At 28.4% G+C, this 21,069-nt stretch overlaps 1 protein-coding gene across 1 annotated transcript; it reads left to right on the top strand.

Annotated features, from left to right (window-relative positions):
* Window positions 1-104: 104 nt before the first annotated feature.
* On the top strand, window positions 105-19,901 carry LOC130898178 (DENN domain-containing protein 5B). The gene is made up of 19 exons (XM_057807265.1): window positions 105-410; window positions 459-568; window positions 2,301-2,477; window positions 3,334-3,575; window positions 3,631-3,703; window positions 4,993-5,215; window positions 5,391-5,525; window positions 6,467-6,666; window positions 8,442-8,744; window positions 9,173-9,560; window positions 10,874-11,070; window positions 11,649-12,004; window positions 12,506-12,756; window positions 14,286-14,425; window positions 14,501-14,619; window positions 14,751-14,962; window positions 15,132-15,311; window positions 15,588-15,783; window positions 16,889-19,901. Exons 1-19 carry the CDS (start codon window positions 335-337, stop codon window positions 17,085-17,087), a joined length of 3,777 nt encoding a protein of 1,258 aa, XP_057663248.1. The 5' UTR covers window positions 105-334; the 3' UTR covers window positions 17,088-19,901.
* The last annotated feature ends 1,168 nt before the right edge of the window (window positions 19,902-21,069 follow it).

Here is a 21,069-nt window from a genome sequence, read left to right as displayed (position 1 = left end):
TTTATCGACTGACATAAACGCAGAACAAAGATAAATAGATACAATTTCTAGAAGTTAAAATGAGAGAAACATAATCTGTATCTATACACTTTTAATATAATGGAGGGGAGTTTTTTGACAATTTGAATTGAAAGTGTAAGAGAAAGGATGCTTGTATTTTGTGATGATAATTAAAATTATGAAATTAGAGCAATTGTTAATAGTAAAGACGAATTAAATTTTCAAGATCAATAAATACATTAACAATGAAATTTATATTTAAGTATCCTGTCTGTTTCAATGAAATATAATTTGTGTTAAAGTCCCCGAGAATTTTTCATATTATTTTTGCGAAATGAGCAAACTGATTGACTACTTTGTAATATGTGGACTTGACTATAATTCTGGACTAGAATCAGACAAATACGCAGGTAAGTAATTAAGTTTAATAAAGGTTTATTTGTCATAGAATATTTCAGAGGATAATCTACATGTCTCTCCATTGGAACGATCATACAAAGGAAAAGTTTTGGCACACTATCCCAACAATGTTTCATCAAATCCTTTTGATGAATCAGCTGTTTGTATGGTAAGTTGGAACAATACTAAATTGAAGAAGTATTTATTGCTGTATAGTACAAATAAACAATTGTATTGTTTAATTGTTTAGAGTTTTAACAATTTCCTCAAGTATTCACATTTTATATGATTTTTTACATCAATTTAATCATGAAGTAAATAATATAATGTCGAAACTACGAGAATTCTGAGAAATATCAGAATTAGAATATTCTCTTAGTAAATCAAATTCCCATACAAAAAAAAATTTTTTTTTCAACTTAGCTAATTTTGAGGAATTTTATTTTTCATAATTATTTCATATTTCTGTGATATGTTTCCTATAATATCTAAAATTCAAGGTTTGTTTTGTTTAGACCTATTATTGTGGACATTTTAAGATCTTTATTTGAATTAAATATCAAAAATATGTGCAAAATTTAATTGATCTGAAGACAATATTATAGTTGGTAACCTTACTTCACCGGCTAAAGACTTTCTCAAGTGATAATCGGTCTTAGTTAAAGTATATAAATAAATGGTACTTACAGGGGTGAACAATTACTATTAAACTAGATGCCAAATAAATTAATTATTTCTAGTCACGATCCCCCATATTAATATTTATTGCTGTGAACAATAAAAAAAAGTTTCAACAATAAATGAATTTATTTAAAAAAAATAATAAATTTGCATTAACTGCATATCCAAAAGAGCACAATAAATAAATACAGTTATAAATTAAAAACAACTTAGATTTTTATATTCCAAAGAAAACATTGGGATTTATCTATAGAAAGCTGGGATGGTTGCAGCCCTCAACTGAATTCCCAGTTGTTGGAATTTAATGAGATGGTGGTGTACCAGTTTGGTCCTTGGTGTAATTCATTGTGTCCTGCAGAACTACAAAAAAACAAGGAAGAGAATGGTTGGAAATTACTAAAGATTTATATTTTTTTAAAAATATAACTAAACAAGAATCTGTTCTATTTGTTTTGTTTCCTAATTAAATAGAAAATAAGCATTCAAATAAAAATAGAATATTTGTATATAATAAAAGGAAATTAATAAAGATAACTGGAATGTTGTGAGCACTATATAAAAAGCAATATTAAAAAGATATAAGAAAAACTTTCCAGAGTATATAAAGGATAATATCACCACAAATTTTACTAAATTTACTTTGATTTTAAGACTTTTAGAGTGTAGATAGATATAGGAAGTTTAAGCACTGAAACTGGAGTTTTATTGACTTATTCTAATGGAGTGGGAGGTCGATAACAAATTAATTTCTTCAAAATCTCGGATTTTAGAATAAATAAATCAGAAGTAACTACTGTGCCGAAAAACGGGAACAAAGGAATATTCAAAATGTTTGAAGAAAAACCTAATAATCTGAATGGCAAGTTACAAGTTTCTGATTTGTTAAGCTACATATTTTATTCTTATCAATAATTTCTGTATGTTCCTCAAAGTTTAATATACAATATTGTATAGATCAGGGTTTTATCAACTTGAAATGTTATTGAACCAGCGAGATCTAAAGGGCTTCAGATGAAATTGTTTGATATTTTAAAATGCTTCAGAAATGATGTAAATCAGTGTATCTTGAAAACTTTTAAATTTGTTATGAAAGTATTGCTTGCTTCCAAAAACTACTTCCATAAGTAAATTAAGTCTATAAATGTACAGATCAATATTTGGTTACTTTAAAATAATTCTTTCTCGTAATTGTTTTAACAAGAAATCAAAATGCTTTCCAGTTTTCTTTGCCAGCTGGACTCAAATTTCGTACTCAAAAGCATTCAGTAACTCAAGCTCCAAATTTTCATTCCTATGTTATAACAAGAGAAGATGGGAAAAGATATTATGGATTCAGTCTAATATTTTATGAAGAAGTACAAAATCGAGATATCAGAGAAGCAATGCATACATTGCAGGTAAGTGTTGGTTTTGAGGATTTGTACAATAAAATAAAATAGATGTTATTGGAATTTATATAAGATATTCAAACATATGTTCCATATATTTAGGTAAATTAACTAAAAAGTATCTATTTTGGTACACAAAACTTTTTACTGGTAGATCTGTACTCTCGAAGTTAATGTGCTGAATGGAATATAAGGCAGTATACTTATGTAATGTTAGTCAGGTTGATATCATCTATACATATTTTTCCAGTGTCTGTGATTACTTGGATTACAATATTCTTCTCATTAAGCTATTCAACATTAGCTTAAATGATTCATTTTCCATTTTTTTATATCAGCTTCATAAAAATTTATGCAATTTCTGGAGTGCACCAGGGTTAAGTTCTTGAACAGTTATTATTTTAAAATAAACCCATGGTTTGAATCTGTGCAGTGAAGAATGGGATTAACAAATTTGAAATTTAGTTGTTCAGCGAATGTGGTGGTTTCCAAAGACACTGTCGAAAATCCTGATTATTATTTGGTTATTAGAATCAAAATTATAAATATCTATCAAAGGTATTGAATTAGTTTGTATTGCAAAATGATACACTATTTAGCAGTATAATAGTTTTACTCAATTTCACTATTAAATTTAAACTATAATATGTATCACATGATTTTTTCTTTGCATACGTGTAGATCATAAGAAACTATCATTGTTATACTATTTATACTATTGAAATTAGGAAAGGATACTATTAAATAATGAAAAACAAAAAATTGATAAAAACCAAAAAAAGTCAAGTTGAAAAATATGTGGTAGCATGATAGTGACATTAGTTGCATGATCATTTTTAATATATCTTAAATATATTATTTTTAGGCTATGTATATCACTGAATTGTCAAGTGGACTAAAAGAACATACTATGCAAACACCTCAAAGTAAAGTACCACAGTCAAAATCTTTACCTAGATATTTTAAACTGAGTCATAATCCGAGTGGTGCAGCTTTAACCTATTATGATATCTGTAAAGACAAGTTGTATGTGTCAAAAAGTATTGGTATAATCAGTCAGTGTGGCTATGTTTATGCCATGAGGGTATTTTTGGAAAATTTATATAGGTATGCTTATTTCAAAATTGATTGTATTATTTAATTTATTGTTGTTTATTTTTAGGTGTGTTCCTAAACATTCTAATATGACAAATAGTCTCAGTTTGGAAAGTTATGTATTCAATTTGTTATATGAAGTGAGTATTCATTTTGTCGTGAATAATAATATTTACTTAATAAAATCCAAATAAAAATCAACCTAAGAACTCAAGTAGTTTTAGTCAAAAAAATATTCAATTCAAAGCTTGAAGAAAATAAATATATTTTCTATTAAAACTTCTTAAGCTCTTAGGTTGATTTTTATTTTTTTTAATTTAGATTTTAGTTTATCGCTTCTGACCATTTCATTTTTATCAAAAGATTTATAATTAAAAATTGTTATATGAAAGCGAAAAATATAAAATAAAACTTTTGCTAAAATTATTTTTATAAAAATGTCATTTTAATAAATGATAAACAACATATTCAAGGATAAATATATTTATAAATATATTCTATAATCAATTGAAAAACAGAAATTAAATATCAAAACATAAAACATTTTTCCTTACCGTACAAGGGCTATTGAATTATTCAAATATATATTATATTAGTATGAGTCATAAAAGACATAATACATTATCCAAATATTTCTCTAAACTAAAATCTAAAACACCAAAAAAACAAAAGAAGTAATATATATCAAGTACCTTATACTGATTGTGATGCCGTTTACATAGGGCAGATATTTTGTAAAGTTTTACTATATGAACAACTACAAACAATTTGATAGATGGCTGGTACATATTTTTGTGTTTTAATAACTAAGGAAAAATTAATTTTACTTGTTAAAACTGATTTCTATTTTGATATTATTTTTATTTTATATTTGTAAGTTTGAAAAAGTTAAAATTAATCATCATGAATTAGCTGAACGCAAATAGTGTTAAATATATCTTAATACCATTATTGTTCAGAAGTGCTTTGATAAAAAGATCTATAAATTAGAAAGTTTACCTTTTCGTAATCTATCATTGACTTACAACAGAATATACCAATATATATTGATATCAGGTCTCTTAAGACAATAATTTGTTTATCAAAACGCATGCCAGAGAGTGTAATTATGAATATGTAATGGTAGTAGTAAATATTGTATTCAGAATTTGAGACATTTGTCTGACATATGATTTGAAGAACTGCTTTATTATTCTTTAAAGCAAATGAATGAAGATATATTGCTCAGACTTTATTGGGTAATCGGTTATATTTTGGGTACACTGCTATTTAAGGAATGCAGCACAAAATTTGTAATGTCGGAAAGCTAGAATAATACTTGAAGCAAAAAATGTGTTACCTTTTTCTGTATTTTATTTGCAATAGACAAAAAAATATCACCTCGAATAATTTTTGTATATTTAATGTTGATTTAAATAATCTGTTTCAGGTTCAGTTACCAGCGCCTGGTAAAAGTTTGTTGGTTCACTTGCCACCTGCAGATCCTCATTTACCTCTATCAAATGTCATAATACAAAATACTCTACCCCCGTATGAACTTCCCCATCATGATTATCCTTTAAGACTGATGTTTTTATGGCTAGGAGTTGATATTATTGTGCAGCTGTTCACTTGTCTCTTACTAGAGTACCAGGTTCTATTACGGAGTACAGGTTTGTATAATAACACGATAAATGTTTTCCACTAATATTGTTAAACAGTGTATTTGTAACTATTTGGCAAACATGATCATAATTTTTAATTATTAATTAATAATTAAGAAAAATGTAACTATAAAAATGAATAAAATCACATACAATACAATGAATATGTTGATTCTTGTTTTAGATCCTCAAAAATTGATGGTTGTTGCTGAAAGCGTTATGTCTTTGTTATTTCCATTTAATTGGCCTCATGTGTATGTGCCAATAATGCCTGCATCATTGCATCACTTTTTGGACGCTCCTGTCCCTTATTTGATGGGTGAGTATACAAATTTGATCTGTCACTAGAAGTAAATAATTATAATTGGTTGATTAGATAATTGATCACTTTATCTTTATTTTACTTCTAGAAAATACTTTTCTTTATTTTTTCTTCTATTCAGTTCCGCTTTTTTGGGCATTATTTTCTCAAATATATCTTTAAAAAATTCTAATTTTGACATTTTAATTCTAAAATCCTAATAACTACCAAATATTTATTCAACACATATTTGTAAATTTGAGTGTTATAGCCTGATTTGTGTTCCCCTCTGCCTTTGCTGGTATAATAGTCTTTGTCCTACACCCAAAAAACTGTTAATTTTATGAATATTAATATGATTGAGATCGTCCTTCTTGAATTTCCATTTCGAAGTTAGAAAATAACTTGAATCTGTCTCGCAAAAGTTTTTAATTATTTAAAATTTAGTTATTTATTTTCACACACTTGCGCGAGTTAGGTGAGTGAGTAGTACTTTATGGACATTATCCAGGATCGTCTGGCAACACTATGAAAGTTAAACAACTTTGCGCGCGAGACGGGGAATCCCCAGGCCGTTAAAATATTTGTATTTCTTCTGTGAGCGTAACATAAACAACAGACTAGACTCGCATGGGCAAAATTTCTTTTTATTTTATTGTTAAGTCAGTCAGTACACCGGTGGCATTTTAATAAATTAAAGTGTTAATTTATATTGTGATTTAGTTAGTACTTAGAATAACGACTTTAATGTAATGATTTTGTCGAACCTCTTCCTCCTCGGTACCAAGTCAGTGGCTCATTAGAATTTGACAAAATCGTGACTGTGTAAGAAACATAAGTGAAAGTGTTTCTAGGCATTTCAAATAGCAAATGAATATTATTACTATTGTTCGTCGGGTAGTTGGTATTACAAAAATATTGTATAAACATAATGGATAACTAATTTTATTATTTTTAAGGACTCTATGCAACATCAGAAAATATAAAGGTGGCCTCAGAAGCTAATCTATGTTATGTAGATATAGATAAATGTAAAGTACAATTACCAGAAGAGATGGCAGCTTTTCCACATTTAGAACCTTTTACTGCTGAAATTTTATCCGTTTTGGACAAATATAGTGTTCACATTCCTAACACTGAATATACTAGGAATACTCAGGTAAGTTTTAACCGAAATAAAACTAAGTACTCAACCGTTTTTCGAAAAATAGTTTTGCAATGTTATATACCCAGTTAATTACTATCATTTAATGGGAAACATACTTATGTTTTTAACATAATTGCTATAAACAAACTAATTCTGGTATTTTTTAAGCCCAGTTTCTAATTTCGCATCAGTGCTTAGACCATTATAGACCTAATATTTTTTTGCGATCTAACATGTGTCCGGATCTTTTTTTGAAACACACCGTGGGTCCAAAAATATTCTATAATCTTTATCTCACTCACCATTTACAATAAACATGAATCTCTTAATGCAGTTGTGAAGGAATAATTTCTAGAAATTATAAAAAAAACTTCTTCCGCTTATCTTAAAAGTGCTTTATTTCTACCATAAATATTACTATAAGCAGTATCCCCTAGGTAAAATATTTATTATGTTAACTTGGTTATTGATATGTGCCTCAGTTTAATGGTGAGTGTAGTGGTAGTGTAATCAGTGTATTTTGTAAGAATAAAGGTTCCAGAAATTCCAGAATTACGAATAATAATGCAATACACTATATTAAATTGTTTGGAAATAATTAGATACATAATAAGAATCTTGTTAGTTTTGGAACATTGGTTTCTCTTTGAACACTCTATTTATTCTGGTATTTCATAAACTGGTTGGTATAAGATTCTTTTTTAAAATAATTTATTTCTGTTTCTCCTTTACATAGGAATAGTTGGTGTGATGTCGAAGCAGTTTCATTAAATATTTTCTCTAAATGTGTCTTTCAAACCACAGCTAGGACGATCCGCTTGTCTTGCGCTGAATATTCTACAAACTGACACTTATATTATTGTCTCCTAAAAGATGCATTATTTCAATTTTTTTCTCTCCTACATATTCTTTTTGGCATTTTATATATACACTATACATAAATAATGATACAGATAGTATGTAGGAATTCACAATGTGACTAAACTATTATTTATCAAAAAACATAATTTCCAAAGCAATCAAGATTTAAATAGACATGTAGCATTAAATGTAATTTGTTTCTTTTATCAACTATTGTTTCTTTAAATGTTTTATTTTTCACGTTTCGGATGATAACTCAAAAACTGACAAAGTTACTGCAATGGTAACTATTTACATGACATGATTTAAGATGAGATTTTCAAGTTTTCTATCAAGAGATTTTCTAATTTTGTGAGTTATGACACTATTTTAGCGGAGGTGCGATTTATATGATATTTAGTTTAAGCATTCTGAATCCATTGAATAGTTATTTTTGTAAACAAATCGTTGATTACAATTCCCTATTTTCTGATTGGTTAAAATCAGTTAATAACTTTTGTTATTTTTTACGTACTACATATATAAATGTGGTTATGAACCGTGATCATCCTTTTAAATAGTTTTTGGTTAAAATGGTGTAGATTGTACAATAAGATCTTAATTGTTGTATTTTTATTCTAACAGCGAATATATATCCACATTTTCTCTATTGTTTCCATCAACTAAGTTTTGATGTTCTGCATTTCGTTGATCGTGCGATCATCATCATAAGCTTTGTACACTTACAATTTTTTGTTCTTAACAAAATGAATATTTGGTTTTGTCCAGCAACTGAAAAACCGTCCTTGTTATAACATGCATAATTTTGTTATTTGAACGAAAAATATACCTTCCCACAGCTATCAACCATTTATTATTAAATGAAACTAGAAAGTTTGGCAGGTTTTAGATCACACTGTGTATAATAATATTTCATATATTTTTAGGACATTATTTCGAGAAGTAGCACATTACCAAGCCGACCGCACAATCTAAGAAAATTGTCTATACATGATACTCTCGAAACTGAACGACCACCCTCTCCCCCTGGATCTGCTAGGTCAGAAGCTCTTCAACGAATTGCCGATATTGTGCGGAGAACGGGAGTGACTTTAGAACCCAAAGCAAATCATCCTTCAGATTCCTATAGTGAAGATCTCAAATTTAATAATGCCATAAGAGAGATATTTTTGAATAGATTCGTGCATATATTTCAATCATATGAAAATTTTGTGATATTTCCCAATCAGGTAATCACATAATTCATTTTATATAATGATGAAAGATAAATTAATCTGGATACTCATCTGCTTTTGAATATATATTAAATCTTGAAAAATATTGGTTAAAAAAAGGATTTCTTATAATAAAAAACCTACACTAGTTTGAAATATCAAATCAAATTATTCAAAGAATTAGTGAATCATCTGTCGATATACAGGGCTACAAAAAATGAAATTTATCAAAATACTATTCTTGCTCACTCAAACTGGATAATCAGATTAGGTATTCGGCTTCCTACATAAACTTTGAAACTGATTTATATTTACTGATGAAGTTATACAAACAAATTTTTGCTTTAATTTTATATATATATATATATATATATAAAATATTCTATTTACAAAGGGTATCAGGACTTTTGAAGATTTGATTATTTTTAAATATTTATTTTCAGGACAAAGAAGACTGGTTTAACAATAGAGATTCGATGCAAAATTTTGATAAAGCTTCGTTTTTATCTGATCAGCCTGAACAAGATCGAATGTTTTTGTGGAGATTTCTAGAGTCTCAGATGTTTGCTACTTTAATTGATAACAAAATATTGTCAATATGGGGTGAATGTGACAGTAATCTATTGATATTCGATAATAGAATAAAATTATTAAAAAATAGGTACGATCGAGAGAATCATATGCGATCTTTATGTTATGAGCCATGCATCAGTGTTCATGATACTCAGAAGCTGATTGATAGAAGATTGGCATGTCCCGATTTTGAATCTCCATTACCAAGAGAAATTATGAATTGCAGGGTTATTAATGGTCGACAATTTCCTATTTTAGGTAATAAGTTTATGTATTACATATTTTTGTTTAGTAATATTTTACTTAATTGAAAAATGAAACTTTGACTGGACAAAATGTAATAGTGGTTATCCACAAAGGAGTGTATTAGTTACATTTACGTGTAATAATTGAACCAATAAAAATTTCTAAATTAATCAGAATCAAAATGATTAATATCAAGCGTCAATTTGAATATTGAATTTCGGAATTGATGAACCTAGTGTTTTTAAAAACATATTACAAAATTTAAAACACCGCAAGTCTTAACTAATTACTGTAGTGATTTTTATTATTGTTATACTTTTATAATATTTTGATATGATCTACATAAGTATTTGAAAGCTCGGAAGGCACACATTGGTATTTAATTTTGGCACAGTCTTTGCCAGCTGGAGTATAAGCGTTTTCTTATTGGGAACGTAGCAGTGAAACACCAAAATAGACCAACTTTTATATATATTCCGACATATATTTATACACTAGTACTTAAATTGGAACGCAGTCTTTGCTAACTAGTTTATGAACGTTTAAGTTATGGGAGTGTGGCAAATCAAACACCAGTGTACTCTTTTTAATATATATTCCGAGCTTTCGAATACTTATGTATGTATTCAACGTCTGGTAAATAATTAATTAAGATTTGCGGTGGCTTTAAATTGTATTAATTCATGTAAAAACTTGAAATTTATGGGATTCCGAAGTCAATATTCAAAATCACGTATGCTAGAAATATTGATTAATTGAACGAAAGAATTGAACCTCCGTAGATCAAAATTCATTATTGAGGTATTTAACTGACGTAATGATTTTTATTTAGGTATCTAAATCGCAATAGGTCGAAACGTCCAATTTTTATCTGTCTGAAAAATTATATAAAAACTACTTTTAAATCAGAAGGGGCCTAAAATCAAGATGATTTGGAAGCATAAAGATTTTTACTATAAGAGTATTTCAATATAAATTTAGTTGACAGTTGTTTGAAAATCTTTGGGAGTAATTTTTCGTGTTGTTCAAAATTTTAAATATAGTTCAAGATAGTGGTACTGAACAAAAAAGATTTGATTAATTCATGATCTGCAGAAAATATCACAGAAAGCAGTCAGATCATCTATTTTTGTAGAACATCGGAGGGTAGATAAATGTAAAATTTTCAAGCGAGTTTTACTTAGATTCTTGTTCTTATTTTCAGGAGATCGAATCTTTACAGCAATGTAAAGGTTGAGTAATGATTTTATTGCCTAGAAGTCTCATCCATCTTTCACCATTTTCAATTTGTTTGATATTGATTGTTTTTCTCAATCTAATTTTAGATAAGGATATATTGAATAAAACACCAGTACTCAATAAGGGAAGCATTCCAAGAGCTGGTACTTTTAAAACAGGATTGAGTTTTTCAAAACCACCTGAAGGGCCTAATGAAAGACATTCAAAAAGTTCCAACAGTCAGGATATGTCACCAGCTGTTATAGCACATAAAAATTGGAGTTTTGTTGATAAGCTTCTAAAAGTAAGTTATTTATTATATATATATATATATATATATATATATATATATATATATATATATATATATATATAGGCGGATACTCTTTGCTGACTAGAACAAAAACCAATATATTGGAGCTTGCAGCAAATTTTGGAAAATTAAAATAAAAATCCAAGCTTTCGGGAAGTGTTCTTTCCATCATCAAAGAAGCTACAATATAAGTGGAGGAGTAAATAAAAATTCAAACCATGTATATAACATGTGTGTTAAATATATAATCTTAAAGTTGATTTTTGTTCAATTTGAGGATGAATTGCTAGATTTTTTTAACAAAGTAAGTCATTGCAAAAGATTAATGTTCAGATTTTAAAATTTTATGAAAATTGTATTTTACCGTTGTTTAATTGATTCTCTAAAGATGAATACTTAGTTATTCGAAAGCTAGGAATATATATTAAAAAGAGTACTTTAATGTTTGATTTGCCGTACTCCCATAACTAAAACATTTATATTCATTCATATCATTCACTAGTTAGCGAGGACTGCGTTCCAATTTAAGTACTAGCATATAAATATGGTAACTATATAACAATTATTAGGACTGTAAAGTGAAAACAAAAAGAATGTTACTTGCCAAATTAGGGTCTGAAGGAGTGACCTTATCTAGTAGTAATGTGACAGACAGTTTCGGAGCCATTGAAGAAACCACTTTAATAACATCGTTATGCGACTTTCTCGAAAGAGTGTGGTCCCATGGCCTACAAAAAAAGAGGAATAAATCGGCGCTATGGTCTCATTTACTTGCCTATCAAGAAAAATATCAATATATACCTAAAAAAGATAATGGCGAATTTGAGTTGACTACTAATTTAGAAAATTGGACAGGGCAATTCGAAGATTCCAAATTAAGATCAGAATTACCCGAGTTGCCATCTTCTATATTGTTCGACATAGGGTAAGTTGAAATTATCATTACATAATAAAATAAGATTATAAGAAATTCGGGTTTCCCCCCATTACCTTGCAGATCTGCTCTCGCGTTGTCCATCTTATAGAATTTTAAATCTCCCATATATTGAATAAAATATTGTCTCCTTCTATTACTGAATACTTTGAGTTCTTGATTATGATTGTAAGCAACTAAAACATAATTACCATTACACCAACAAAAATACATTTTGGTATCTTAAGCTCGTTTATTTTACCAAGCTATGGTCTTAGTCTGTTAAAGTCGATAGACAATTGCCTATAAGTGTATTTGCATATTGCTTGAATTATCTTTCCTCTTCTATTTGGAGGATGTAAAGATGAACTCTTTTTAAACGACAAAAAATTTTATTTGTAAGACTAAAAACTACGCATAGTTAAAGTTTACTTGAAAACAATACCATGGTCATTTAACTTACTTAATATTTTATTCGTTTAATGTATTTTTTAATATTTCGTAAATTTTTAGGAATATTCAATCCATGACAGACGTTAAGACAGCTATAGGAATGGCCCGTGTATGGGTACGACTAGCATTAGAGAAGAAACAACTGTCAAAACATTTACGCACATTGCTTTCCGATCAGACACTACTTAGAGCACTTTACAAACGACAAGCATTTGTACGTTCTGAAGAAGAACGTGAACAATTTCTTTATCATTTGCTCTCTTTAAATGCCGTTGATTACTTCTGTTTCACATGCACCTATGTAACAACTGGTAAGAAATATTTGTTTGAATTCATTTTATGTTAGCAGATGCATTATCACTAATTATATTTGAATTAACAATCTTGTTATTTACTACACTACTACTATAACTACAAAATGAATGACCTGTGTAAAGATAGAAATTATCAGTTTTAGAAACATATCAAATTGTTCGCCCATAGCAGCCAACCAATCTTTTTATGCGGTAATATAAAAATGAAGAGTTTGATGTGGCATGAGGTGGTCGCAATGAAAGATATTTTCTACAAACTTCGTATAATTTACCTGGCATAATGATATTTACAGCCATTCCTATTTATGCCTCTGGTATAAAATCAATTACTAAATTTTTCGGAATTGTTTAGATAACATAATATAAGAATTGTTAATAAACAGCACGCTATAATCCATTCTATTATTAGTAAAATCTAATTGAATTGTGACAAAAACTACATTGATCAATCTAAAAGTCACTCATCAATCGGATTACATCACACATAAGGAACAGCAAATTAAACTTTCGAATGTTGACATACTAAAAACGTAAATTATGAAGGTAATTCTGTGGCAAAAAAAATGAAAATTTTGACTTATTTTGGTCTTTATAAACAAATTACTCAACAATTTGCGTAATTATATTAATCAATATATAACCTACAATGTGAATATCAAAATGAAAATAACCACAAGAAGTACTCGTTCTCAGTTGTAATACGATAAAAGTATGTAACAGTGATCAATTAAATTATTCATAGTTGAATTATAATTATAATAGAATTAAAAATTTCAATCAAATTGTTTAAATATTTTCATCATTGACAGCTTTCTCGTTCCTATGTATGGGAACAATTTCTAAAAGTCCTCTTTTCTTTGTATTTGATTTCGTTTCAAAAATTTCGGAATTTTCAAAATAGAATGTGGGTTTTTATAAATACTGAGATGTCTGCCCTATGTAGACAGCGTCAAAATAAGTACAAGGCACTTGATATATAATATTACTTCTTTTGTTTTTTGGTGTTTTAGTTTTAGTTTAGTGAAATATTTGAATAACGTATTATGTCCTTTATGACTATGAATAATATATTTATTGAAATGATTCGATAGTTGTTGGGAAAGTCCTTGTAAATATGGTATGGAAAAATGTTTTATATTTTGATGTTCAGTTTCTGTTTTATTTCTGAATTGTTTATAGATCTTATTTTTAGTTTCGTTATTCAAATATTCATAAGATATTTGCCACAGGTAATTCTTTGGAGGTAGGATTATTTTGTGAAGAATTGGGACCTAAGAATAAAACTTGATTCAATCAATTGGGAATTCGGTTATATTTGTGATCCAATTTGATTTTATTTTGTGTATATATTTATCAACAGGTTATTTTTGTTATCAATTTTTCAATATTTATTTTTGCAATGTTCTATTTTGATAAAAACCTAATTAAATTCAAACTTTGAATTTTTAACTAGTTTTTAAAAAACTAATGATAAGAGACCGGGACGATTTAGCAACAAAAATATTGGGAAGATCTTTCTGTTTCAGTGATACCATACCGTATTGTAATAGTACCAAATAAAAAAGGAGCAACATCTTCAGCAAATGTCTGGATGGTTCTGTCTGGTACACTATCAGAAACAACTCGTATAGTAATTCCTAGAGCTACACTAAACTTTAAAATCAAAGTAAGAGTATTTTTGATTTCATAATTGACTATTCATTGTTGAATTTTATAATGTTTGGGTGTTTAATATTTGTAGCACAAAAATTTGGGAGTTCTTACAACATTTAGAATTGGACATGATAATTCTGGGTTATATGCTAAATGGATGATTGATTACATTATTGTTAGGAATGATATTTCTGGGCACACATACAAGTAAGTGTTTCCAAAATCCAGTTTAAACATAAGAATTTTATGCAGACTGATACAATAATAATTTTAAATAGTGGGAAAAAATGAAATGCATTTCCATTTGGAGCTTATAAAAATGGCAATTAATCTTTTAGGTTTCCATGTGGTCGTTGGTTGGGAAGAGGAGTAGATGATGGTTCAACAGAAAGGCTATTGGTTGGTAGTTTGATGTCCAAAAAAGAAGAACTTGAAGATATAACAGTAAAATCCAGTATGGGTAGCTTAGGGCGTTCCACACCTAGATCAAGATCACCTGCGATTGCTCCAAGGACAGAAATGAAATCGTCACAAATTCAGCATATGTTAGGTACACCTATTTTACCATAAAATTCTAGTTCTACCAATGGTATATAAATGAGCAATAAAAAATAATAAATTTAGAAAACTGAAAAAATCCGAAATTAGCAATATTCCTGAATTAAATATTCAAAAATATCTTTATTTAATATTATTTATAATATATTTATCGATTATAGGTGATTGTGTTAATAAAATAATAAAATGGCACCACAGAAGAACATCAGAACGTCATACAACCTTGACAGCACTAATTTGTAGTGATAATGGGCTAGTTTCATGTTTAGAAAAGGTTTTCTTGTTAGGTTTCAAATCTGCAAGGCTTTTTATGGGAAAACATTATTTATGGGACTATTTTGGTATGTATTAATATGAGTTATAACTTATTGATTTAAAAACTTAACATTCCGCTCGCTTTTGGACTGTGTTGCTAATTTTTTCCAACTAAAAACATTGTAATTTCTGCTTCTAAATGTTCTGGATTTTACCTCTCTTCTGATTTAAAATTAATTTCTTTTATAATTTTTCAAAGACATGAAAATTTGCATTTCGACTTCTTTAGTCTTTATCAAAATATATTTTGAAAAAATATGAAGTTATTACTGTTAAGTACATTTTCTTATTGTACGTTTTAGTGAGAGTCAAAGAACAATTTGAATTAGAATTATTACAAGAAGTATCAGGTAATCGAACGCACAGTCTAGAAAAAAATCACCAAGAAACAGTTGCAGTTTGGAGATGCTACTGTCATTTAATTGAAGAAATTAACCAAACCAGTAAAACTTTGGGGAAGGATGGTAAATTTCAACAGTTTATTTGTCTTAGTGTTAGGTATGTATATGAAAAAGTATATACACTGTTGTTTATTCATTAAATTGCAATTAACGCCTTTTGTTTTTATACATTTTCGATGGTGACAGCTCGTCTTGAATAAGAAAAAGAGGGAGTGATATTGCATATTAATATTGACTATGAGATAAATCTCAGTAATGTTGAAACATCTTGGAGATTTGAATGTAGAGGAAAGCTTGGAGGATAGAAATAATACCAGAATAATGAGATAAAAATTCTGTTATTGTTGATCAATAAGAAAGAAAAAGAAACTCATGAAAAGTTACATCCATAAATGTTTATAATCATTCAAACTTGAAAAATCCATTCAGATAGTGACGACAAAATAAATGATTCTAAATTTGGTCCAAAAATACGATGGAAAAAGTGAAACGTTGCACTTGATATCTCTAGATCTAGTAGTAACTTTTCTCTCGATATACTGAAACAAAGAATCATTATGTGAAATATTGTAAATAATCTGGTAATATTAAAACAATCTATTATGAGAATTGGATTTTATAGGCTTGAGCACATTACGTACAAATGTATACTCAACTTATCTAAGAGAATAAAATAATGTTCGAACATAGATACACTACTTACAAAGAAACGAGTACAAAAATTGATTTGATTGTGAGTTTTTCCTAACTGTTACATAAACCAATCATGAAGTATACACTATGTATTTGTACTGCTGCACAGTTTTGCATAAACACCCGCATAAGTAACTCAATCCTTAAACAGTCACGAGTTCTTGTTGGACAGAAAATGAACATGCTAAGGAATTGAATGAAATTTCCTCGTTTATTTATCATGTTTTAGTTAATGCAATATTATATTATGGTGTTAGTTCTACAATGTTCTACAAAATAACAAAAATGGAGATTGTACATTTTGATACTAGACCCCGCATTTGTACAAGCATGCTCGTGGAAATGCAAAGGCGAAATAATATTTTAGTAGTGCTGCAGTCACACATTTCTGGTTATACTCATGTTACTTTACTCTTCAGAAATTCAAGTACATTCTAATTATGAATTAACTATATGCAAAGCAAGAAAGTAACTTATTTTTTAATACATTATGTTACTATTATTTACAGAGAACATCTACTACATAGAATGTTAATACCAATGTCAAAGTGTAAAGTCACATCAGAGATGTATGAAGAAAACTCATTTCTACGAAAGAAAGGTCTACTAACTTTTCTCTGGCAAATTCTATTACCATTAGATGATTTGGATGTAGTTCTTGAAAAAACTGTGTCTGATGGAATTTCTTCGCCGTTGTCTCATATATAAAATAGTTTATAACCATGATATTAAGTTACAAACAACAACATGTAACATTTACACTGAAAATAATAAAATGGCATTAGAACGCTTACGAAATTTACGATTTACTTGAATCCTAGGAGGTTGGAGCTGTAATGTCGATGAATTTCAAATTTCAAACGCATTTCAACCCACGAACCTAGATTATTTTTCATAGTTATGAGCTTTTAACTGTTACATCAAGTTGAAGTTTTCACCTACGGCAGTCCTTTATTAAATTATTCATGATTGCGTTGAAATTTATAAATTTTACTCAAATTGTTTAGGTCTTTATTATCATTGACATCTTTCTCATTCCTATGCATGTGAACTATTTTTAGCAGTTCTCTCTTTTATTAATTGGACTCTATTTTAATAATTTCCGATTTTTTGTAATTAAATGTATGCTTTTGTTCTGATATTTCTTAGTTTGTTGATGCGGTCTTATTTTTTTATCATATTGATGAATTCGTAATCTATTTTGTAAATATTGAGATCTCTGTCCTATGTAAACAGCATGTCAATTATTTATTTTTTTGGTGATTTATATTTAAGTATAGTGAAATATTCTAATATAATTATTTATTAAAATGATTTATTACGAATTATAAAAGACCTAAAATCACTACTATTTCAACTCTATGAAATACAAATTATAAAGAGGAAATTTAATCAACTGATTTGACTCGAGCTTTTCATTTCTTTTCTATTTTCTCTTTTTGATAATCTTCAGCTGTTGTGTTTTTAAAATGAGATTCATATTTTTATTTAAAACTGTTCAAGGTGAGGCTATATGTTTATTATTTTTTTCTTGATTTGTATTCGTTTATAATATTGGTTTTGTAATTATACATTATTTAATGATAATTGGATATGAAGGATATTAATAATCTTTTGAACACTTTTTAATTACTTTGGCTGATATTCAGGTGAATTAAATTTTATATTTGTTATTGTATAATTGTATAGGTGGGTTCAAAAACTGTACTTGTCTAAAATCATAGTTTTGAACAAATTAATAGAAACTTTGTAACATTGATCTCGCTGACATAGACTATTGGCATGCAAAGTTTTAATAATCGTTGTTAGGAATGTATTTTCATTGGTAGTTTTTTATGAAATAAATTTGATTAGAACTGACAAATAAAAAAGGTGATGGCTTGTACGGTTTTAGAACTTGACTTTGTTTATTAAACGTGTTTGATTTTTGATATTTTTATTCAAATAGCGGAAAATACAACATCAAAATTGATATCATCTCAATAATCAAATAATCGTTTTCAGCAGTGATGAAAGAATTCATTCTTTTTAATGTACCTTGAGGAATTTAACAGTATAGAAATTTAAACCTGTTTATTTTTGGGTGAACATTGGAAATAAACTAGTTCATTCACTAAACAAATCAAATATACTATATTTGTACATAATAGAATAACTAATGTAATTATTCGCGGCAATAAACAAATTATATCATAGAATTATAGTCTAAATTGGAGCACAACAACAGCTGATCGGTGAAAAAAGATACGGTGTACACATAAAAGGTATTTATACAATAGTTATATTGTATAAATTTGTATAATATAATAAATTGTATATTTTATAAGTTTTAAAATGCTCTACTGCTGCTTTTGAGTGAGGTGTTTAACTACAGGAACCAAACAGCAGTCCTTGCTAGTGTTGTCTTCAGTTCGGATTAGAGGCTCCAAGAGGTTGGTACGCCGCTCTGAAGAAACGCAAGAACTACCAAACTAGTTTTACAACACTCTCCTTACCACTTCGATCTATTAGGGACACAAAGGTTAATGAACATCACCTTCTTCAGAGGAGATGTAATTCAATATTCGTCTTGGTATTAGCCAGGAAAGTAGTTGTTTTCTCCTTTAAAAAACTGCAAACAAAAATTTCGAATTATTGAAATTCGATAAAAGGGATAAAATAATATCATCTACATACTTTTTAATTATTTAAAAACATGTGTACTAACCTACTACAGATAATTTAACTGTTGTTGTTCTCTTATTCCTGGCGTATGCGTATTTTTCCTATATTCTTGATATTATTCTATTAAAAATTGGAAAGAATGTTCTTCTTTCGACATACATGAAAATTTACTGTTTTACACTAAAATCGATTTAATCAAACAGATGAAAATATTAGTCTTTGAAATTTCTAATCTTTTTTATGAGAACTCATACTATCTTACTTATTCACACACCTTTACTATACATAAATCAGTTACTCCTAATCGTTCAGGAATCTTTAAACAACATAATATTAAGCTTAAACACAAAATTTGACATTTAAATGCGTATCTACTAAAATTAAAGACAGAACACCAACCATTAAATTGCTTAGCATAGTTATACAGTTATATATTTTTCTATATTGTACTTGACCATAATTTCAGTCCCCAATGATGAATGCATAATTATTCGAAAGCCCGGAGTATATATTAAAAAGAGTAAATTTTGGTGTTAAATTTGCCACACTTATTTTTTCAATAAAACATACTCGCACAATGTTTGCCCAAAAATTTCATTTCATTAAATATCTTTTTTATATTTTGCACGTAGTAAGTACGATACGCAGTTGGGTGTCGTATTGAACTTCAGTAAGATACGCATAATTTGAAATTATTTTGACAGAAATAGATACTTTGTAGATAGTAGATAGGCAGTTGAAAGCTTTGAACACAACCTCAAATTTCAGCTGTGATTGTGTATTTTTTCTTGTGTATATGATCAATTATTGTAAATTTGAAACGAGTATTTTAAATAAATGTTGTTTTATTAAACAGAAGAGCTATATGGTGTCTAATTAAATGAGTAACTCAAGGAAACAAAAAACTAACATACGTCTAACATATTAATTGTGAATCGTACAGTCAGTGAGTACTTTGATGGTTACAATTGCTGTGTCTTTTGCATTCACAGTTATATTTGGTGGATTTTCAGTTGACATGAAGTTTTGTCCAAGGTTTTGGTCACTAGTAGCTTCAATTCTGCAGGATGATTGTTTGTATCAAATGAACCTGAAGAAAATGATTTTGATCGCTGAGATAATTTCCATTTTTTTCTTTATAGAATTATCAATGTAGCCCTCTTCAACAGATGCCATTTTTTTATGCGAATTAGACTTTTAATGCAATAGCCTCTATGATAAGTTAATATTAAGAGTTTATGTGTTTAAGGTAGTAGGTCTCTGGTTAATATATTTTCTATAATTTTAATCCATAACCCCTCTGTAATTTGAATTCGCCTGAACATAATGCTTTTTGTTTTAAGTATAGATATAATAAAAACGTCATCTTTTGTCTATGAGAACATCTTAGTGAGCTCTTCTCTTCGACAAGCACCAGCATAACCGATAATGAGAACAATAGTTGTAATAATTTATATCGGAAAATGAAAATCCATATATAATTGAATACCTACTTTTATTGCCAAGACTAAAAGCCCGTGGGCTATATGTATTAGACCAGACCTGATTTTTTTTACATAGAGGCCCTTATACCTACCATATATGAGGTGGAGACTCACAGAGACAAAGTGGTGGTTGCGACTCACGATCAGGTAAGACAAGTATCAATTTTTGATGAACTCTGAATCCATTTGACCGCGTCTGCCGCTTTGAAATTTGAACATATCCTATTATTACTATTGGAAACTAACAATTGCAAGCATTATCTCGCAGTTGACATTGTGGTAGACAATTTTAAAAATTCCCCAAAAAAAAATAAAACTTTGAAAAACTATTAGATCTGCCATTGATATATTTTCTCTAGAATTACGAAAATCCAGGGAAGGTTACAAGCTTCGGGCTCCGTATAAAAGTTACCTATGGGGTAGAGCAAGCATAGTAAAAGCAGTCAATCAACACTATTCTCTAGAGCTCTATTTTCTATGTTAGAAATGGTATTATCATTTAAGATGTAGACAAAAACTGTTTAATCGTACGTGAACCATCG

Source organism: Diorhabda carinulata, chromosome 9, assembly GCF_026250575.1.
Source record: "Diorhabda carinulata isolate Delta chromosome 9, icDioCari1.1, whole genome shotgun sequence".
Taxonomy (NCBI): Eukaryota; Metazoa; Arthropoda; class Insecta; order Coleoptera; family Chrysomelidae; genus Diorhabda; species Diorhabda carinulata.
This window is presented reverse-complemented; position numbering and strand designations above follow the sequence as displayed.

Coding starts and splice junctions, on each gene's coding strand:
- LOC130898178 (XM_057807265.1), top strand. CDS start 335: ATGAGCAAACTGATTGACTACTTTGTAATATGTGGACTTGACTATAAT. Junction 5,526..6,466: donor TCCTGTCCCTTATTTGATGG/GTGAGTATACAA, acceptor ATTATTTTTAAG/GACTCTATGCAACATCAGAA. Junction 14,620..14,750: donor ATTTCTGGGCACACATACAA/GTAAGTGTTTCC, acceptor TTAATCTTTTAG/GTTTCCATGTGGTCGTTGGT.